At 44.3% G+C, this 23,573-nt stretch overlaps 1 protein-coding gene across 1 annotated transcript in view; it reads left to right on the top strand.

The window, feature by feature from the left end:
• The window catches only part of LOC311149691 (medium-chain acyl-CoA ligase ACSF2, mitochondrial-like), a 29,882-nt gene that overhangs the window by 5,270 nt on the left and 1,039 nt on the right, over window positions 1–23,573 (top strand). The window contains exons 6-14 of the mRNA XM_084186899.1: window positions 7,227–7,389; window positions 10,270–10,365; window positions 10,650–10,798; window positions 13,582–13,673; window positions 14,461–14,537; window positions 14,634–14,741; window positions 15,163–15,314; window positions 21,130–21,271; window positions 21,569–21,679. Of these exons, the coding sequence (XP_084043025.1) occupies window positions 7,227–7,389; window positions 10,270–10,365; window positions 10,650–10,798; window positions 13,582–13,673; window positions 14,461–14,537; window positions 14,634–14,741; window positions 15,163–15,314; window positions 21,130–21,271; window positions 21,569–21,679 (1,090 nt within the window). The remainder of the gene's footprint in view (window positions 1–7,226; window positions 7,390–10,269; window positions 10,366–10,649; window positions 10,799–13,581; window positions 13,674–14,460; window positions 14,538–14,633; window positions 14,742–15,162; window positions 15,315–21,129; window positions 21,272–21,568; window positions 21,680–23,573) is intronic.

Below are 23,573 nucleotides of genomic sequence, written 5' to 3'. Positions count from 1 at the left end.
CGTTCCAGTCATTGGCAGCAGAGAACTGGAAGGAATAGCGGCCAAAGGAGGTGTTGGCTTTGGGGATGACCAGTGAGATATACCTGCTGGAGCGCATACTACGGGTGGGTGTTGCTATGGTGACCAATGAGCTAAGATAAGGCAGAGATTTGCCTAGCAGTGATTTATAGATGGCCTGGAGCCAGTGGGTTTGGCGACTAATATGTAGTGAGGACCAGCCAACAAGAGCATACAGGTCACAGTGGTGGGTAGTACAGTGGGGAAAAAAAGTATTTAGTCAGCCACCAATTGTGCAAGTTCTCCCACTTAAAAAGATGAGAGAGGCCTGTAATTGTCATCATAGGTACACGTCAACTATGACAGACAAATTGAGAATTTTTTTTCCAGAAAATCACATTTTAGGATTTTTAATGAATTTATTTGCAAATTATGGTGGAAAATAAGTATTTGGTCACCTACAAACAAGCAAGATTTCTGGCTCTCACAGACGTGTAACTTCTTCTTTAAGAGGCTCCTCTGTCCTCCACTCGTTACCTGTATTAATGGCACGTGTTTGAACTTGTTATCAGTATAAAATACACCTGTCCACAACCTCAAACAGTCACACTCCAAACTCCACTATGGCCAAGACCAAAGAGCTGTCAAAGGACACCAGAAACAAAATTGTAGACCTGCACCAGGCTGGGAAGACTGAATCTGCAATAGGTAAGCAGCTTGGTTTGAAGAAATCAACTGTGGGAGCAATTATTAGGAAATGGAAGACATACAAGACCACTGATAATCTCCCTCGATCTGGGGCTCCACGCAAGATCTCACCCCGTGGGGTCAAAATGATCACAAGAACGGTGAGCAAAAATCCCGGAACCACACGGGGGGACCTAGTGAATGACCTGCAGAGAGCTGGGACCAAAGTAACAAAGCCTACCATCAGTAACACACTACGCAGCCAGGAACTCAAATCATGCAGTGCCAGACGTGTCCCCCTGCTTAAGCCAGTACATGTCCAGGCCCGTCTGAAGTTTGCTAGAGTGCATTTGGATGATCCAGAAGAGGATTGGGAGAATGTCATATGGTCAGATGAAACCAAAATATAACTTTTTGGTAAAAACTCAACTCGTCGTGTTTGGAGGACAAAGAATGCTGAGTTGCATCCAAAGAACACCATACCTACTGTGAAGCATGGCGGTGGAAACATCATGCTTTGGGGCTGTTTTTCTGCAAAGGGACCAGGACGACTGATCCGTGTAAAGCAAAGAATGAATGGGGCCATGTATCGTGAGATTTTGAGTGAAAACGTGGCTGGGTCTTTCAGCATGACAATGATCCCAAACACACCGCCCGGGCAACGAAGGAGTGGCTTCGTAAGAAGCATTTCAAGGTCCTGGAGTGGCCTAGCCAGTCTCCAGATCTCAACCCCATAGAAAATCTTTGGAGGGAGTTGAAAGTCCGTGTTGCCCAGCGACAGCCCCAAAACATCACTGCTCTAGAGGAGATCTGCATGGAGGAATGGGCCAAAATACCAGCAACAGTGTGTGAAAACCTTGTGAAGACTTTCAGAAAACGTTTGACCTGTGTCATTGCCAACAAAGGGTATATAACAAAGTATTGAGAAACTTTTGTTATTGACCAAATACTTATTTTCCACCATAATTTGCAAATAAATTCATTAAAAATCCTACAATGTGATTTTCTGGATTTTTTTTCCTAATTTTGTCTTTCATAGTTGACGTGTACCTATGATGAAAATTACAGGCCTCTCTCATCTTTTTAAGTGGGAGAACTTGCACAATCGGTGGCTGACTAAATACTTTTTTTCCCCACTGTATATGGGGCTTTGGTGACAAAACGGATGGCACTGTGATAGACTACATCCAATTTGCTGAATAGAGTGTTGGAGGCTATTTTGTAAATGACATCGCCGAAGTCAAGGATCGGTAGGATAGTCAGTTTTACGAGGACATAATTGGCAGCATGAATGAAGGAGGCTTTGTTGCGAAATAGGAAGCCGATTCTAGATTTAACTTTGGATTGGAGATGCTTAATGTGAGTCTGGAAGGAGAGTTTACAGTCTAACCAGACACCTAGGTAATTGTAGTTGTCCACATACTCTACGTCAGACCCGTCGAGAGTAGTGATTCTAGTCAGGTGGGCGGGTGCCAGCAGCGTTCGATTGAAGACCATGATCTCGCCATCACGGTTGACAACTCCGTTGTGTCCTCCTCCCAGAGTGCGAAGAGCCTTGGCGTGACCCTGGACAACACCCTGTCGTTCTCCGCTAACATCAAGGCGGTGACCCGATCCTGTAGGTTCATGCTCTACAACATTCGGAGAGTACGACCCTGCCTTACACAGGAAGCGGCACAGGTCCTAATCCAGGCACTTGTCATCTCCCGTCTGGATTACTGCAACTCGCTGTTGGCTGGGCTCCCTGCCTGTGCCATTAAACCCCTACAACTCATCCAGAATGCCGCAGCCTGTCTGGTGTTCAACCTTCCCAAGTTCTCTCACGTCAACCCGCTCCTCCGCACACTCCACTGGCTTCCAGTTGAAGCTCGCATCTGCTACAAGACCATGGTGCTTGCCTACGGAGCTGTGAGGGGAACGGCACCTCCGTACCTTCAGGCTCTGATCAGTCCCTACACCCAAACGAGGGCACTGCGTTCATCCACCTCTGGCCTGCTGGCTCCCCTACCTCTGCGGAAGCATAGTTCCCGCTCAGCCCAGTCAAAACTGTTCGCTGCTCTGGCACCCCAATGGTGGAACAAGCTCCCTCACGACGCCAGGACAGCGGAGTCACTCAACACCTTCCGGAGACATTTGAAACCCCACCTCTTTAAGGAATACCTGGGATAGGATAAAGTAATCATTCTATCCCCCGCTCTTACTCCAACCCAACCCCCCCCCCCCCCCCCACTGGCTATAAGGTGAATGCACCTATTTGTAAGTCGCTCTGGATAAGAGCGTCTGCTAAATGACGTAAATGTAAGAGCATGCATTTAGTTTTACTAGTGTTTAAGAGCAGTTGGAGGCTACTGAAGGAGTGTTGTATGGCATTGAAGCTCATTTGGAGGTTTGTTAACACAGTGTCCAATGAAGGGCCAGATGTATACAAAATGGTGTCGTCTGCGTAGAGGTGGATCTCAGAGTCACCAGCAGCAAGAGCGACATCATTGATATACGCGGAGAAAAGAGTCGGCCCAAGAATTAAACCCTGTGGCACCCCCATAGAGACTGCCATAGGTCCAGACAACAGGCCCACCGATTTGACACATTGAACTCTATCTGAGAAGTAGTTGGTGAACCAGGCGAGGCAGTCATTTGAGAAACCAAGGCTATTTAGTCTGCCAATAAGAATGCGGTGGTTGACAGAGTCGAAAGCCTTGGCCAGGTCGATGAAGATGGCTGCACAGTACTGTCTATTATCAATCGCGGTTATAATATCATTTAAGACCTTGAGCGTGGCTGAGGTGCACCCATGACCAGCTCGGAAACCGGATTGCATAGCGGAGAAGGTACGGTGGGATTCGAAATGGTCGGTGATCTGTTTGTTAACTTGGCTTTCAAAAACTTTTGAAAGGCAGGGCAGGATGGATATAGGTCTGTAACAGTTTGGATCTAGAGTGTCACCCCCTTTGAAGAGGGGGATGACCGCGGCAGCTTTCCAGTCTGTAGGGGTCCAGATTTTGCAGCTCTTTCAGAACATCAGCTGTCTGAATTTGTGTGAAGGAGAAGCGGGGGGGGGGGGGGGGGGGCAAAATGCTTGTTGAAATTCTCGATTATTGTAGATTTATCGGTGGTGATACTGTTTCCTAGCCTCAGTGCAGTGGGCAGCTGGGAGGAAGTGCTCTTATTCTCCATGGACTTGACAGTGTCCCAAAACTGGAGTTAGTGCTACAGAATGCAAATTTCTGTTTGAAAAAGCTAGCCTTTGCTTTCCTAACTGCTTGTGTATATTGGTTCCTAACTTCCCTGAAAAGTTGCATATCGCGGGGGCTATTCGATGCTAATGCAGTACGCCACAGGATGTTTTTGTGCTGGTCAAGGGCAGTCAAGTCTGAGGAGAACCAGGGGCTATATCTGTTCTTAGTTCAGAATTTTTTGAATGGGGCATGCTTATTTAAGATTGAGAGGAAAGCACTTTTAAAGAACAACCAGGCATCCTCTACTGACGGAATGAGATCCATATCCATCCAGGATACCTGGGCCAGGTCAATTAGGAAGGACTGCTCGCTAATGTGTTTTAGGGAGCATTTGACAGTGATGAGGGGTGGTTGTTTGACCGCGGACCCGTTACGGACGCAGGCAATAAGGCAGTGATCGCTAAGATCCTGGTTGAAGACAGCGGAGGTGTATTTAGAGGGTAAGTTAGGATGATATCTATGAGGGTGCCCATGTTTACGGATTTAGGGTTGTACCTGGTAGGTTCCTTGATAATTTGTGTGAGATTGAGGGCATCTAGTTTGGATTGTAGGATGGCCGGGGTGTTAAGCATATCCCAGTTTAGGTCACCAATCAGTATGCACTCTGAGGATAGATGGGGGGCAATCAATTCATATATGGTGTCCAGGGCACAGCTGGGGGCTGATGGGGGGGCTGTAGCAAGCAGCAACAGTGAGAGACTTATTTCTGGAAAGGTGGATTTTTAGAAGTAGGAGCTCAAACTGTTTGGGCACAGACCTGGATAGTATGATAGAGCTCTGCAGGCTATCTCTACAGTAGATTGCAACTCCACCCCCTTTGGCAGTTCTATCTAGACGGAAAATGTTGTAGTTGGGGATGGACATTTCTGAATTTTTGGTGGCCTTCCTAAGCCAGGATTCAGACACTGCTAGAACATCAGGGTTGGCGGAGTGTGCTAACGCAGTGAATAACTCAAACTTAGGAAGGAGGCTTCTGATGTTAACGTGTAGAAAACCAAGGCTTTTACGGTTACAGAAGTCAACAAATGATAACTCTTGGGGAGTAGGAGTGATACTGGGGGCTGCAGGGCCTGGGTTAGCCTCTACATCACCAGAGGAACAGAGGAGGACTAGAATAAGGAAACGGCTAAAGGCTTTAAGAACTGGTCTTCTAGTGCGTTGGGTACAGAGAATAAAGGGGGCAGATTTCCGGGCGTTGTAGAATAGAGTCAGGGCATTATGTACAGATAAGGATATGAAAGGATATGAGTACAGTGGAGGTAAACCTAAGCGTTGGGTAACAATGAAAGAGATAGCATCACTGGAGGCACCGATTGAGCCGGTCTCGGCGTGTATGGGGGGTGGAACAAAGGAGCTATTTGAGGCAGTTTGAGAATGACTTGGGGTTCTATATTGAAATTGTATAATAAGAACTAACTGGAACAGCAATAGGCAAGGCATATTGACATGGGAGAGAGGCATAAAGCAATCACAGGTGTTATTAGAGAGAGCTAAGACAACAACTGGTAATGGCGATGAAAGTTTGGGCTGAGGCTAAACAGATAAACAGGACAGGGTACCGTGTAAAGGAACAGTCCAGCAGGCATCAGCTGTGCAGCTGAGTAATCATAAGGTCCAGTGAACAGCAATATGTGAGTCCGAGAGCAGTTCGAATTGGTGCTAAAGCACAGCGAGCAGGAAGCACGGCTGTTGTTTGCGTGTGCTAGCGGGCCTGTGCTAGCAGATGGATCTTCGTGGTCGTCGCAACGGGAAGCCTGTTGAAACCACAGATGATTACGTCGGCAGACCAGTCGTGATGGATCGGCGGGGCTCTGTGTTGACTCTAGGAGGTCCCGTCCGGTTGACAGAGAGGTAGATAGCCGGGAGATGTGCCTGACTCGAGGCTAGCTCAAGGCTGATTAGCCAACAACAACATCCAGTTGGTTGCAGCTAGCTAGTTGCGATGATCAGGTATTAAAGGTCCAGTGATTTAGTGATTCCGGCAGAAAATCCGATATGTTCTGGGTCGATAACGCGCTGTGCAGACAGTGCAGACTGGCTGATAATAGTCCAGGCTAGAGCTGGCTGGTAGGTAGTGCAAACCACGGACAATGGTGAAAAACCGCTAACGGTGGCTAATAACAAGTAGCTAGTTAGCTGGCTCCTCCCGTCCGGTAGACAAAGAGGTAGATAGCCGGGATATGGGCCTGGCTCAAGGCTAACTGGTGCTTGCTTCGGGGGAAGTGGTGATTAGCCTACTGCAACATCCATTCGGTTGTGGCTAGCTAGTTGCGATCCGGTGTTAGGGTCCAGTGATTCAGTTATTCCGGCAGAAAATCCGATGTTCTGGGTGAAAACCGCTAACAGTGGCTAATAGCAAGTAGCTAGTTAGCTGGCTAGCTAGTTTCAACTGGAGATGCTAGATAAAGGTGAGTAAATATATAGAATCTGTTTCACATTGAGTGAGGCGGGTTGCAGGAAAGTATATTTAGTAGAAGGATGAAAAGTGTGATAGGGAAATATGTACGAAAAATACAAAAAAATAGGCTATTTACACGGACACACAACAAAGAACACGACCGCACTGCTACGCCATCTTGGATATGCGCTGTAAATGTGGTCTGTGGCTAACATACTTATAGCCATGGTAGAGATCCTATTAAATTACTGGAAGGGGTATGTCATAAACCCTCAAAGTTCCAGAATGGTATGATAATAGCAGCCATTTTGGTCAGGGACAAATCCAAACCAGTCTAATTGGAATGAATGTCAGTAGAGACATAGGTGATGCACTTCCTGCTTTTACTGATGCAGGAACATTACATTTACATTTGACATTTTAGTCATTTAGCAGACGCTCTTATCCAGAGTGACTTACATGAGCAATTAGGGTTAAGTGCCTTGCTTAAGGGCACATCAACAGATTTTTCACCTAGTCGGCTCGGGGATTTGAACCAGCAACCTTTCGGTTACTGGCACAAAGCTCTTACCCACTAAGCTACCTGCCGCCCGACATAAAAATAAGTAATGTGATACTGTATATCACAAATGGTGTAATATAATTATTGGCTCATGTAAAACCCAGTAAAAGGGATACACTGGAATTATACTGAATTGACTCTGAATAATAAATATTACCACTGGTGGATGTCTATGTACCTGTAACTGTAAATGGAACCAACCTCATTGCCTGTGTATGGTGATGATGACAGACAGCAGACAGACAGGGACAGTAGAGGACCTAATGAAGGTTGTTACTGTAATGTTACTGTAATGTAACTGTCATTGTGTTCCTGTAATGTTAGCCTACTGTGTTCCTCCTGCCAGGCTACCAGACCTGTGTATGGTGATAGTGTCAGACAGCAGACAGACAGGGACTGTACATGTAGAGGACGTGATGCAGGCTGGAAGCAGACAGCACCACCAGGAGCTGCAGGACCTGCAGACCAAACTGTCCTTCGACGACCCCATCAACATACAGTTCACATCTGTAGGTATCCTTTTGAAAAAAATAAGAATACTTTGGGCCTGGTTTCCTGGACACAGATTAAGACTAGTCTTGGACTAAGAAGCACTTTCCATAGTGATCTCCATTGAACATGATTGTTAGTCTAGGACTAGGCTTACTCTGTGTCTGGGAAACCAGCCTTTACACACCTCCACACACCCTGAGGGAATGGAAGAACAGGATCAGCTGCAGTGCAGCGCCCCTGGAGCAGTAATACTGTACTACGCAGTGCACACATCATATCAATACATGATTATCAACACAATATGTAATTACCCTAACCTGCACACAAAAACAATCAACAGGTATTCATTGTTTATGTCTGAGTATTAGCCTGTCTCTCTGATGTCTACTGGTCTGTAGGGAACAACAGTATTCGTCTGTCTGATGTCTACTGGTCTGTAGGGAACAACAGTATTAGTCTGTCTGATGTCTACTGGTCTGTAGGGAACAACAGTATTAGTCTGTCTCTCTGATGTCTACTGGTCTGTAGGGAACAACAGTATTAGTCTGTCTGATGTCTACTGGTCTGTAGGGAACAACAGTATTAGTCTGTCTCTCTGATGTCTACTGGTCTGTAGGGAACAACAGTATTAGTCTGTCTGATGTCTACTGGTCTGTAGGGAACAACAGTATTAGTCTGTCTCTCTGATGTCTACTGGTCTGTAGGGAACAACAGTATTAGCCTGTCTGATGTCTACTGGTCTGTAGGGAACAACAGTATTAGTCTGTCTGATGTCTACTGGTCTGTAGGGAACAACAGTATTAGTCTGTCTGATGTCTACTGGTCTGTAGGGAACAACAGTATTAGTCTGTCTGATGTCTACTGGTCTGTAGGGAACAACAGTATTAGTCTGTCTGATGTCTACTGGTCTGTAGGGAACAACAGTATTAGTCTGTCTGATATCTACTGGTCTGTAGGGAACAACAGTATTAGTCTGTCTGATGTCTACTGGTCTGTAGGGAACAACAGTATTAGTCTGTCTGATCAAATCAAATCAAATCAAATTTTATTGGTCACATGCGCCGAATACAACATGTGCAGACATTACAGTGAAATGCTTACTTACAGCCCTTAACCAACAGTGCATTTATTTTAAACAAAAAAAGTAAAAATAAAACAACAACAAAAAAAGTGTTGAGAAAAAAAAGAGCAGAAGTAAAATAAAGTGACAGTAGGGAGGCTATATATACAGGGGGGTACCGTTGCAGAGTCAATGTGCGGGGGCACCGGCTAGTTGAGGTAGTTGAGGTAATATGTACATGTGGGTAGAGTTAAAGTGACTATGCATAAATACTTAACAGAGTAGCAGCAGCGTAAAAAGGATGGGGTGGGGGGGCAGTGCAAATAGTCCGGGTAGCCATGATTAGCTGTTCAGGAGTCTTATGGCTTGGGGGTAGAAGCTGTTGAGAAGTCTTTTGGACCTAGACTTGGCACTCCGGTACCGCTTGCCGTGCGGTAGCAGAGAGAACAGTCTATGACTAGGGTGGCTGGAGTCTTTGACAATTTTGAGGGCCTTCCTCTGACACCGCCTGGTATAGAGGTCCTGGATGGCAGGAAGCTTTGCCCCAGTGATGTACTGGGCCGTACGCACTACCCTCTGTAGTGCCTTGCGGTCGGAGGCCAAGCAGTTGCCATACCAGGCGGTGATGCAACCAGTCAGGATGCTCTCAGTGGTGCAGCTGTAGAATTTTTTGAGGATCTGAGGACCCATGCCAAATCTTTTTAGTCTCCTGAGGGGGAATAGGCTTTGTCGTGCCCTCTTCACGACTGTCTTGGTGTGTTTGGACCATGATAGTTCGTTGGTGATGTGGACACCAAGGAACTTGAAGCTCTCAACCTGTTCCACTACAGCCCCGTCGATGAGAATGGGGGCGTGCTCAGTCCTCTTTTTTTTCCTGTAGTCCACAATCATCTCCTTTGTCTTGGTCACGTTGAGGGAGAGGTTGTTGTCCTGGCACCACACGGCCAGATCTCTGACCTCCTCCCTATAGGCTGTCTCATCGTTGTCGGTGATCAGGCCTACCACTGTTGTGTCGTCGGGTCTGTAGGGAACAACAGTATTAGTCTGTCTGATGTCTACTGGTCTGTAGGGAACAACAGTATTAGTCTGTCTGATGTCTACTGGTCTGTAGGGAACAACAGTATTAGTCTGTCTCTCTGATGTCTACTGGTCTGTAGGGAACAACAGTATTAGTCTGTCTGATGTCTACTGGTCTGTAGGGAACAACAGTATTAGTCTGTCTCTCTGATGTCTACTGGTCTGTAGGGAACAACAGTATTAGTCTGTCTGATGTCTACTGGTCTGTAGGGAACAACAGTATTAGTCTGTCTGATGTCTACTGGTCTGTAGGGAATAACAGTATTAGTCTGTCTGATGTCTACTGGTCTGTAGGGAACAACAGTATTAGTCTGTCTGATGTCTACTGGTCTGTAGGGAACAACAGTATTAGTCTGTCTGATGTCTACTGGTCTGTAGGGAACAACAGTATTAGTCTGTCTGATGTCTACTGGTCTGTAGGGAACAACAGTATTAGTCTGTCTGATGTCTACTGGTCTGTAGGGAACAACAGTATTAGTCTGTCTGATGTCTACTGGTCTGTAGGGAACAACAGTATTAGTCTGTCTGATGTCTACTGGTCTGTAGGGAACAACAGTATTAGTCTGTCTGATGTCTACTGGTCTGTAGGGAACAACAGTATTAGTCTGTCTGATGTCTACTGGTCTGTAGGGAACAACAGTATTAGTCTGTCTGATGTCTACTGGTCTGTAGGGAACAACAGTATTAGCCTGTCTGATGTCTACTGGTCTGTAGGGAACAACAGTATTAGCCTGTCTCTCTGATGTCTACTGTTGTTTAGGGAACAACAGGAAGTCCTAAAGGTGCCACCCTCTCCCACCATAACATCGTCAACAATGCCTATTTCGTAGGTCTACGGATGGGATTCAACTGGAGGGTCAGTGGATCCATGTAGACACATTCTCACATTCTCACATTCTCTCTCTCTCTCGCGCATGCTTGCTCATTTGCGTGCGCACACACACACACACACACACACACACACACACACACACACACACACACACACACACACACACACACACACACACACACACACACACACACACACACACACACACACACACACACACACACACACACACACACACACACACACACACACACACACACACACACACAGCTCTCTGTTAACCTTCGTATTACCTGCTTCTCCCTCAGACTATAAGAGTGTGTGTTCCTGTTCCTCTGTACCACTGCTTTGGCTCAGTGATAGGAGGGATGTGTATGGCACTGCATGGCATCACCCTGGTCTTCCCCTCTGCTGGGTACGACAGCTGTGCCAACCTGGAGGCCATCCAGAATGAAAGGTAGGTCTTATACCCTGAGACTAACCTAGAGGCTATTCAGAATGAAAGGTATGGTATATAGTAATGTCCACTAGGGGGCCCCGTGACTCTTGACCAGGGGAGAACAATTGCCCATCTCACTGAAGCCATGAAGTTCAAGGCTGACTGCGGTACTGCAGGCATTGTTATTGTGAAAAGGAAAATGTCAATCTTCGTGTAAATAAAAATCATGGTGCCAATAATTGTTTCTATTAAACCAGATTTATGTCCTTGAACCAATTATTTTAAAAATCGTACACACAGAAGTTATAAGGATTTAGTTGCTAATGGCAGCCTGTAGTACCCCGGTCGGCCTTCAACTTGAGAGACTCAATGAGAGGGAGCAGCACTGAGCTGGCCAGCAATGTCACCTCCTGGAGTAGCTCAAACTGTGCATGTTATGTATCCATGAGACGCCATCTTAACCAACTTTATTTGGCTTCAGATGCGTTATTGAGTCTTCACATAGGAATGAATGGTGTCACGTGATCGATGGCTTTGTCCATTCATATACAGTCATTGATCTTGATTCATGCCAAAGGAACTCAGCATCAATAGCATGGGGATACCACTAAAGGAACTCAGCATCAATAGTATGGGGATACCACTAAAGAAACTCAGCATTAATGGTATGGAGATACCACTAAAGAAACTCAGTATTAATAGAATGGGGATACCACCAAAGGAACTCAGCATTAATAGTATGGTGATACCACTAAAGAAACTAAGCATTAATAGTATGGGGATACCACTAAAGGAACTCAGCATTAATAGTATGGAGATACGACTAAAGGAACCAATGATGTGCAGTGCATTCGGAAGGTATTCAGACCCCTTGACTTTTTCCACATTTTGTTAAGTTACAGCTTTATTCTAAAACTGATTAAATAGTTTGTTTTTCTCATCAATCTACACATAGTACCCCATAATGACAAAGCAAAAATAGGTTTTTAAAAATGTTTGCAAATGTATTAAAAATATCACATTTACATAAGTATTCAGACCCTTTACTCAGTACTTTGTTGAAGCACCTTTGGCAACGATTACAGCCTCAAGTCTTCTTGGGAATGCCGCGACAAGCTTGGCACATTCAGAGACTTGTCCCAAAGCCACTCCTGCGTTGCCTTGGCTGTGTGCTTAGGGTCGTTGTCCGGTTGGATGGTGAACCTTTGCCCCAGTCTGAGGTCCTGAGCGCTCTGGAGCAGGTTTTCATCAAGGATCTCTCTGTACTTTGCTCCGTTCATCTTTCCCTCGATCCTGACTAGTCTCCCAGTCCCTGCCGCTGAAAAACATCCCCACAGCATGATGCTGCCACCCCCATGCTTCAACGAAGGGATGGTGCCAGGTTTCCTCCAGATGTGACACTTGGCATTCAGGCCAATAAGTACAAACTTGGTTTCAACAGACCAGAGAATCTTGTTTCTCATGGTCTGAGAGTCCTTTAGGTGCCTTTTGGCAAACTCCAAGTGGGCTGTCATGTGCCTTTTACTGAGGAGTGGCTTCTGTCTGGCCACTCTACCATAAATGCCTGATTGGTGGAGTGCTGCAGAGATGGTTGTCCTTCTGGAAGATTCTCCCATCTCCACAGAGGAACTCTGAAGCTCTGTCAGAGTGACCATCGGGTTCTTGGTCACCTCCCTGACGAAGGCCCTTCTCCCCCGATTGCTCAGTTTTGCCGGGCAGCCAGCTCTGGGAAGAGTCTTGGTGGTTCCAAACTTCTTCCATTTAAGAATGGGGACCTTCAATGCTGCAGACATGTTTTGGTACCCTTTCCCAGATCTGTGCCTCGACACAATCCTGTCTCGGAGCTCTATGGACAATTCCTTCGACCTCATGGCTTGGATTTTGCTCTGACATGCACTGTTAACTGTGGGACCTTATACAGACATAATGTCCCATCAATTGAATTTACCACAGGTGGACTCCAATCAAGTTGTAGAAACATCTCAAGGATGATCAATGGAAACAGGATGCACCTGAGCTCAATTTCGAGTCTCATAGCAAAGGGTCTGAATATTTATGTAAATAAGGTATTTCTGTTTTTTATTTTTAATACATCTGCAAAAATTTCTAAAAACCTGTTTTCACTTTGTCATTACGGGGTATTGTGTGTAGATTGATGAGGAAAATAATTAATTTCATACATTTTAGAATAAGTCTGTAACGTGATAAAATGTGGAAAAAGGGAAGGGGTCTGAATAATATCAGAATGCACTGGACTGCTGATGCTATGTATTGGCCATTGAGAGGCATTGAAGCTACCGGTCGGCCATATTGGCACTCCACAGTAGGAGTAGTCCTCCATAGGAATTAATGGAATTATATAGTATTTCAACTAAATGTTCCAAGGACAAAATTATATGTATTTTTGTTGTTGTAGTGGTGACAGTAACATTAGTATAAAAAATATATATATACTTCAAGGAAAATGTTTTTATATGTTAAAATAAAATGTTTAGCTCACATAATATAATTTTTTATTATCCTTTAAGGTGCCTGCAATAAAATGTGGCTAAACATTTGGGGATACCACTAAAGAAACTCAGCATCAATAGTATGAAGATACCACTAAAGGAACTCAGCATCAATAGGATGGTGATACCACTAAAGGAACTCAGCATCAATAGTATGGGGATACCACTAAAGGAACTCAGCATTAAAAATATGGAGATACCACTAAAGGAACTCTGTCGCCATTGTATGGGGATACCACTAAAGGAACTCTGTCTCCATGGTATTTATTATGACAACAATGTCTGTTTCAGGTGCAATTTCCTCTACGGCACTCCTACCATGTACATTGACATGCTTGGACAGCCTGACCTTCACAAGTACGACCTGTCATCAGTTGAAACTGGTGAGAGATTTGAAGATGAAGCAATGTTTATGTTTGTTTAAAATGTTGTTGGTTGTGAATTGGTATACTGAAGTTTAAGCCATTAGGGGCTGTAACTGTAAACGCAACATGCAACAATTTCAAAGATTTTACAGTTCATATAAGGAAATCAGTCAATTGAAATAAATTCATTAGGCCCTAATCTATGGATTTCACATGACTGGGCAGGGCATAGCCATAGGTGGGCTTGGGAGGGCATAGGCCCCCCCACTTGGGAGCCAGGCACACCCACTGGGGAGCCAGGCCCAGCCAATCAGAATGAGTTTTTCCCCACAAAAGGGCTTTATTACAGACAGAAATACTCCTCAGCCCAAAACCTGAGACTTCTGTGGCATTGTGTTGTGTGACAAAACTGCACATTTTAGAGTGGCCTTTTATTGTCCCCAGCACAAGGTGCACCTGTGTAATGATCATGCTGTTTAATCAGCTTCTTGATATGCCACACCTGTCAGGTGGATGGATTATCTTGACAAAGGATAAAATGCTAATTAACAGGGATGTTAACAAATTTGTGCACAACATTTTTGAGAAATAAGCTTTTTGTGCACATGGAACATTTCTGGGATCTTTTGTTTCAGCACATGAAAGATGGGACCAACACTTTACATGTTGCGTTTATATTTTTGTTCAGTATAATAGAATCGTAGTAAATGTACACATACATGTTAGTCATTTAGCAGATGCTCTTATCCAGAACGACAAAAGTGGTGCTCAAGGAAGGGTGGATATTTCTGTTGTTGTGTTCCAGGGTATACGGGTGGATCTCCTTGTCCTCCTGAAGTCATGAGGAAACTCAAAACTGACATGAATGTCAAGGATATGATAGTAAGTTAACTGACTTCAACAATTTCTTACAATCTCCTGTGTGTGTGTGTACAATGTACTGTATATGGTAACACACTGTTCCCTTGTGAACATCAGATAAGTTATGGGACCACAGAGAACAGCCCTATAACATTCCTTGGTTTCCCACGAGGCAACGAGGAACTGATGACCGAGACAGTAGGATGTATCTTGAACCACACTGAGGTATCAACCCTTTCACTGACACCAGACATGTGTATGTATACTGTGTGTGTGTTAATGACTAGAGAGAGAGAGAGAGAGAGAGAGAGAGAGAGAGAGAGAGAGAGAGAGAGAGAGAGAGAGAGAGAGAGAGAGAGAGAGAGAGAGAGAGAGAAAGAGAGCGAGAGAGACTGTCATGTGTCTCTGAGGTCAGGGACTTCATTCCTTCACCTTATGCATATGCATGTGTGTGTGTGTGTGCGTGCATGTGTGTGTGTGTGTGTGTGTGTGCGTGTGCGTGTACGTGTGAGAGAGGAGAAAGACAGAGAGAGAGAGAGTCATGTGTCTAATGTCAGGGACCTAATTTATCAACATATGAATAACGTTTATATTTATTATTATTTCAAACATGTATGAAACCCTACCTGTGTCTTCTCCTGGCCAGGCGAAGGTGGTGGATGTGTCCTCTGGAGAGCTGGTTCCTCTGGGGGAGACAGGAGAGCTGCTGATCAGAGCTTTCTCTGTCATGCTGGAGTACTGGGACGACCCAGACAAGACCAGGGAGGCGATCACCAAGGACCGCTGGTACAGGACCGGGTAAGAGATGAGATGGAGAGAGAGAGAGAGATGGAGGGAGCGAGCGAGAGAGATGGAGGGTATGCTAATTTGGTATAGAGCAAGCCTAACTCACTCTATGAAATTAATCAAAACAGGAACATTTTACATTTGGCTAGAAATTCAAAAGGAAATTATCTCATCAGAAAAAAATATCCTCCTGTGTGCTACCTATATCCCCCCACTAGAATCCCCATTTAATGAAGACAGCTTCTCCATCCTGGAGGGGGAAATCAATCATTTCCAGACCCAGGGACATGTACTAGTCTGTGGCGACCTAAATGCTAGAACTGGACAATAACCTGACACCCTCAGCACACAGGGGGACAAACACCTACCTGGAGGTGACAGCATTCCCTCCCCCATATGCCCCCCTAGGCACAACTACGACAACATAACCAATAAAATCGGGTCACTCCTGCAGCGCTGTCGCATGCTGGGTATGTACATAGTCAATGGTAGGCTTCGAGGGGACTCCTATGGTAGGTACACCTACAGTGGGGAGAACAAGTATTTGATACACTGCCGATTTTGCAGGTTTTCCTACTTACAAAGCATGTAGAGGTCCATAATTTTTATGATAGGTACACTTCAACTGTGAGAGACGGAATCTAAAACAAAAATCCAGAAAATCACATTGTATGATTTTTAAGTAATTAATTTGCATTTTATTGCATGACATAAGTATTTGATACATCAGAAAAGCAGAACTTAATATTTGGTACAGAAACCTTTGTTTGCAATTACAGAGATCATACATTTCCTGTAGGTCTTGACCAGGTTTGCACACACTGCAGCAGGGATTTTGGCCCACTCCTCCATACAGACCTTCTCCAGATCCTTCAGGTTTCGGGGCTGTCGCTGGGCAATACGGACTTTCAGCTCCTTCCAAAGATGTTCTATTGGGTTCAGGTCTGGAGACTGGCTAGGCCACTCCAGGACCTTGAGATGCTTCTTACGGAGCCACTCCTTAGTTGCCCTGGCTGTGTGTTTCGGGTCGTTGTCATGCTCGAAGACCCAGCCACGACCCATCTTCAATGCTCTTACTGAGGGAAGGAGGTTGTTGGCCAAGATCTCGCGATACATGGCCCCATCAATCCTCCCCTCAATAAGGTGCAGTCGTCCTGTCCCCTTTGCAGAAAAGCATCCCCAAAGAATGATGTTTCCACCTCCATGCTTCACGGTTGGGATGGTGTTCTTGGGGTTGTACTCATCCTTCTTCTTCCTCCAAACACGGCGAGTGGAGTTTAGACCAAAAAGCTCTATTTTTGTCTCATCAGACCACATGACCTTCTCCCATTCCTCCTCTGGATCATCCAGATGGTCATTGGCAAACTTCAGACGGGCCTGGACATGCGCTGGCTTTAGCAGGGGGACCTTGCGTGCGCTGCAGGATTTTAATCCATGACGGCGTAATGTGTTACTAATGGTTTTCTTTGAGACTGTGGTCCCAGCTCTCTTCAGGTCATTGACCAGGTCCTGCCGTGTAGTTCTGGGCTGATCCCTCACCTTCCTCATGATCATTGATGCCCCACGAGGTGAGATCTTGCATGGAACCCCAGGCCGAGGGTGATTGACCGTCATCTTGAACTTCTTCCATTTTCTAATAATTGCGCCAACAGTTGTTGCCTTCTCACCAAGCTGCTTGCCTATTGTCCTGTAGCCCATCCCAGCCTTGTGCAGGTCTACAATTTTATCCCTGATGTCCTTACACAGCTCTCTGGTCTTGGTCATTGTGGAGAGGTTGGAGTCTGTTTGATTGAGTGTGTGGACAGGTGTCTTTTATACAGGTAACAAGTTCAAACAGGTGCAGTTAATACAGGTAATGAGTGGAGAACAGGAGGGCTTCTTAAAGAAAAACTAACAGGTCTGTGAGAGCCGGAATCTTACTGGTTGGTAGGTGATCAAATACTTATTTCATGCAATAAAATGCAAATTAATTACTTAAAAATCATACAATGTGATTTTCTGGATTTTTGTTTTAGATTCCGTCTCTCACAGTTGAAGTGTACCTATCATAAAAATTATGGACCTCTACATGCTTTGTAAGTAGGAAAACCTGCAAAATCGGCAGTGTATCAAATACTTGTTCTCCCCACTGTATAGCTCATCTCTTGGCAGTAGTACTGTAGATTACTTTATCACTGACCTCAACCCAAAGTCTTTCAGGGCGTTCACAGTCAGCCCACTGACACCCCTGTCAGACCACAGCAAAATCACAGTCTACTTGAACAGAGCAATACTCAATCATGAGGCATCAAAGCCAAAGGAACTGAATAATATTAAGAAATGCTATAGATGGAAGGAAAGTAGTGTTGAAACCTACCAAAAAACAATTAGGCAACAACAAATTCAAACCTTTTTAGACAACTTCCTGGACAAAACGTTCCACTGTAATAGTGAAGGTGTAAACTTGGCAGTAGAAAACCTAAACAGTATATTTGACCTCTCAGCTTCCCTATCAAATCTAGAAATCTCTAACAGAAAACCAAAGAAAAGTAACAACAATGACAAATGGTTTGATGAAGAATGCAAAAACCTAAGAAAAAATTTAGAAACCTATCCAACCAAAAACATAGAGACCCAGAAAACCTGAGTCTACGCCTTCACTATGGTGAATCACTAAAACAATATAGATATACACTATGGAAAAAGAAGGAACAGCATGAAATCAGCTCAATGTAATTGAAGAATCCATAGACTCTAACCACTTCTGGGAAAATTGGAAAACACTAAACAAACAACAACACGAAGAGCTATTTATTCAAAACTGAGATGTTTGGGTAAACCACTTCTCCAATCTTTTTGGTCATATAACAAAGAACAAACAGCAAAAAAATATACATGATCAAATGCAAATCTTAGAATCAACTATTAAAGACTACCATTACCCACTGGATTATCCAATTACATTGAATGAACTACAGGACAAAATACAAACCCTCCAACCCAAAAAGGCCTGTGGTGTTGATGGTATCCTCAATGAAATTATCAAATATACAGACCACAAATTCCAATTGGCTATACTTAAAATATTTAACATAATCCTTAGCTCTGGCATCTTCCCCAATATTTGGAACCAAGGACTGATCACCCCAATCCACAAAAGTGGAGACAAATTTGACCCCAATAACTACCGTGAGATATGCATCAACAGCAACCTTGGGAAAATCCTCTGCATTATCATTAACAGCAGACTAGTTCATTTCCTCAGTGAAAACAATGTACTGAGCAAATGTCAAATAGGCTTTTTACCAAATTACCGTTCAACAGACCACATATTCTCCCTGCACACCCTAATTGACAAACAAACAAAACAAAACAAAGGCAAAGTCTTCTCATGCTTTGTTGATTTCAAAAAAGCTTTTGACTCAATTTGCCATGAGGGTCTGCTATACAAATTGATGGAAAGTGGTGTTAGGGGAAAAACATACAACATCATAAAATCCATGTACACAAACAACAAGTCTGCGGTTAAAATTGGCTAAAAAAAACACATTTCTTTCCACAGGGCCGTGGGGTGAGACAGGGATGCAGTTTAAGTCCCACCCTCTTCAACATATATATCAACGAATTGGCGAGGGCACTAGAACAGTCTGCAGCACCCGGCCTCACCCTACTTGCTGATGATCTGGTGCTTCTGTCACCAACCAAGGAGGGCCTACAGCAGCACCTACAGTTGAAGTTAGAAGTTTACATACACTTAAGTTGGAGTCATTAAAACTCGTTTTTCAACCACTCCACATATTTCTTGTTAACAAACTATTGTTTTTGCAAGTCAGTTAGGACATCTACTTTGTGCATGACACAAGTTATTTTTCCAACAATTGTTTACAGACAGATTATTTCACTTATAATTCACTGTTTCACAATTCCAGTGGGTCAGAAGTTTACATACACTAAGTTGACTGTGCCTTTAAACAGATTGGAAAATTCCAGAAAATGATGTCATGGCTTTAGAAGGTGCTGATAGGCTAATTGACATAATTTGAGTCAATTGGAGGTGTACCTGTGGATGTATTTCAAGGCCTACCTTCAAACTCAAACCTCTTTGCTTGACATCATGTAAAAATCAAAAGAAATCAACAAATATCTCAGAATAGAAATTGTAGACAAATCTGGTTCATCCTTGGTAGCAATTTCTAAACGCCTGAAGGTACCACGTTCATCTGTACAAACAATAGTACGCAAGTATAAACACCATGGGAACGCGCAGCCGTCATGCCACTCAGGAAGGAGATGCGTTCTGTCTCCTAGAGATTAACGCACTTTGGTGCGAAAAGTGCAAATCAATCCCAGAACAACAGCAAAGGACCTTGTGAAGATGTTGGAGGAAACAGGTACAAAAGTATCTATATCCACAGTAAAACGAGTCCCATATCGACATAACCTGAAAGGCCGCTCAGCAAGGAAGAAGCCACTGCTCCATTACCGGCATAAAAAAGCCAGACTATGGTTTGCAACTGCACATGGGGACAAAGATCATACTTTTTGGAGAAATATCCTCTGGTCTGATGAAACAAAAATAGAACTGTTTGGCCATAATGATCATCGTTACGTTTGGAGGAAAAAGGGGAACGCTTGCAAGCCGAAGAACATCATCCCAACCGTGAAGCACGGGGGTGGCAGCATCATGCTGTGGGGGTGCTTTGCTGCAGGAGGGACTTGTGCACTTCACAAAATAGATGGCATCATGAGGAAGGAAAATTATATGGATATATTGAAGCAACATCTCAAGACATCAGTCAGGAAGTTAAAGCTTGGTCGCAAATGGGTCTTCCAAATGGACAATGACCCCAAGCATACTTCCAAAGTTGTGGCAAAATGGCTTAAGGACAACACAGTCAAGGTATTGGAGTGGCCATCACAAAGCCCTGACCTCAATCCTATAGAAAATGTGTGGGCAGAACTGAAAAAGCGTGTGCGAGCAAGGAGGCCTACAAACCTGACTCAGTTACACCAGCTCTGTCAGGAGGAATGGGCCAAAATTCACCCAACTTATTGTGGGAAGCTTGTGGAAGGCTACTCGAAACTTTTGACCCAAGTTAAACAATTTAAAGGCAATGCTACCAAATACTAATTGAGTGTATGTAAACTTCTGACCCACAGGGAATGTGGTGAAATAAATAAAAGCTGAAATAAATAATGTTCTCTACTGTTATTCTGACATTTCACATTCTTAAAATAAAGTGGTGATCCTAACTGACCTAAGACAGGGAATTTTGACTAGGATTAAAAGTCAGGAATTGTGAAAAACTGAGTTTAAATGTATTTGGCTAAGGTGTATGTAAACTTCCGACTTCAACTGTAGATCTTCTGCACAGATTCTGTCAGACCTGGGCCCTGACAGTAAATCTCAGTAAGACAAAAATAATAGTTTTCCAAAAAAGGTCCAGTTACCAGGACCACAAATACAAATTCCATCTAGACACCGTTGCCCTAGAGCACACAAAAAACTATACTTACCTTGGCCTAAACATAAGCGCCACAGGTAACTTCCACATAGCTGTGAACGATATGAGAGACAAGGCAAGAAGGGCCTTCTATGCCATCAAAAGGAACGTCAAATTCGACATACCAATTAGGATCTGGCAAAAAATACTTGAATCAGTTATAGAACCCATTGCCCTTTATGGTTGTGAGGTCTGGGGTCCGCTCACCAACCAAGAATTCACAAAATGGGACACACAGAGAGAGACACACAGAGAGAGACACACACAGAGAGACACCCACAGAGACCTAGACAGCAACAGATGAAAAGTGAGACCGATCGTCAACTGTGAATGTCTCTCTACAGTGATATAGCCAGTCTGGACAGGTTTGGATACTGCCGTATAGTGGGACGTATAAAGGACATGATCATACGCGGAGGAGAGAACATCTACCCTGCTGAGATAGAGCAGTTCCTTCACATCCATCCCAAAGTACAGGAGGCCCAGGTGAGAACCACACACATATCAAAGTACAGGAGGCCCAGGACTCAGCACCACTAGAGGGCAGCAGAGAATAGGACAGTAACACCATACAAGTTACACAAATCTATCTAGGAAATGTTAGTACCAAACCCTTATTACCAGAACCTTTCATTTCCTGTCTTCATTTCTCAATACTCCTATCACCATATGATAACCACACACAGATGTCAACAGTAGGTATGATTGGAACAGTTTTCTGATTGTAGTATATCCAAGTGTTTATTTTCTCTCCCTGTCCTGTCCATCTCTCTTTCTCCCCAGGTGATAGGTGTGAGAGATGAGAGGATGGGGGAACAGGTGTGTGCCTGTATCAGACTGAAGGAGGGGCAGGACTGTAGCAGAGAGGAGATCAGAGACTTCTGCAAGGGACAGGTGACACAGAGACAGGAAGTGACATGACCTGTGAATCGATCATTGTCAGGCTTAGAACTTATCCTATGTCAACTGTTATATACAGTGGGGGAAAAAAGTATTTAGTCAGCCACCAATTGTGCAAGTTCTCCCACTTAAAAAGATGAGAGAGGCCTGTAATTTTCATCATAGGTACACGTCAACTATGACAGACAAATGGAGAGAAAAAATTCCAGCAAATCACATTGTAGGATTTTTTATGAATTTATTTGCAAATTATGGTGGAAAATAAGTATTTGGTCAATAACAAAAGTTTCTCAATACTTTGTTATATACCCTTTGTTGGCAATGACACAGGTCAAAGGTTTTCTGTAAGTCTTCACAAGGTTTTCACACACTGTTGCTGGTATTTTGGCCCATTCCTCCATGCAAATCTCCTCTAGAGCAGTGATGTTTTGGGGCTGTCGCTGGGCAACACAGACTTTCAACTCCCTCCAAAGATTTTCTATGGGGTTGAGATCTGGAGACTGGCTAGGCCACTCCAGGACCTTGAAATGCTTCTTACGAAGCCACTCCTGCGTTGCCCGGGCGGTGTGTTTGGGATCATTGTCATGCTGAAAGACCCAGCCACGTTTCATCTTCAATGCCCTTGCTGATGGAAGGAGGTTTTTACTCAAAATCTCACGATACATGGCCCATTCATTCTTTCCTTTACACGGATCAGTCGTCCTGGTCCCTTTGCAGAAAAACAGCCCCAAAGCATGATGTTTCCACCCCCATGCTTCACAGTAGGTATGGTGTTCTTTGGATGCAACTCAGCATTCTTTGTCCTCCAAACGCGACGAGTTGAGTTTTTACCAAAAAGTTCTATTTTGGTTTCATCTTACCATATGACATTCTCCCAATCCTCTTCTGGATCATCCAAATGCACTCTAGCAAACTTCAGACGGCCTGGACATGTACTGGCTTAAGCAGGGGGACCCGTCTGGCACTGCAGGATTTGAGTCCCTGGCGGCGTATTGTGTTACTGATGGTAGGCTTTGTTACTTTGGTCCCAGCTCTCTGCAGGTCATTCACTAGGTCCCCCCGTGTGGTTCTGGGATTTTTGCTCACCGTTCTTGTGATCATTTTGACCCCACGGGGTGAGATCTTGCGTGGAGCCCCAGATCGAGGGAGATTATCAGTGGTCTTGTATGTCTTCCATTTCCTAATAATTGCTCCCACAGTTGATTTCTTCAAACCAAGCTGCTTACCTATTGCAGATTCAGTCTTCCCAGCCTGGTACAGGTCTACAATTTTGTTTCTGGTGTCCTTTGACAGCTCTTCGGTCTTGGCCATAGTGGAGTTTGGAGTGTGACTGTTTGAGGTTGTGGACTTTTATACTTGTCACACCCTGGCTCTGGGACTCTATATGTTGAGCCAGGGTGTGTTCATTTCTATGTGTTCTATTTCTATGTTGGGGGTTCTAGGTTGTGTATTTCTATGTTGGCCTGAGTGACTCCCAATCAGAGGCAACGAGTGTCAGCTGTTGGCTGGTTGTCTCTGATTGGGAGCCATATTTATACTGTCTGTTTTCCTTTTGTGTTTGTGGGTTCTTGTTCCGTGTTCGGTCATTGTCACCGTGGACTTCACGAGTCGTTTATTGTTTTTGTTTGTGCTTTAATATAATAAAGTAACATGTTCATTCATCACGCTGCGCATTGGTCTACTTCTCTCCCTGACGATCGTGACAATACTGATAACAAGTTCAAACAGGTGCCATCAATACAGGTAATGAGTGGAGGACAGAGGAGCCTCTTAAAGAAGAAGTTACAGGTCTGTGAGAGCCAGAAATCTTGCTTGTTTGTAGGTGACCAAATACTTATTTTCCACCATAATTTGCAAATAAATTCATTAAAAATCCTACAATGTGATT

The sequence above is a fragment of the Coregonus lavaretus genome (genome assembly GCF_964263955.1).
Source record: "Coregonus lavaretus genome assembly, chromosome: 2".
Lineage (NCBI taxonomy): Eukaryota > Metazoa > Chordata > Actinopteri > Salmoniformes > Salmonidae > Coregonus > Coregonus lavaretus.
Note: the sequence above shows the minus strand (reverse complement) of the source record. Positions and strands in the feature narration are given on the sequence as shown.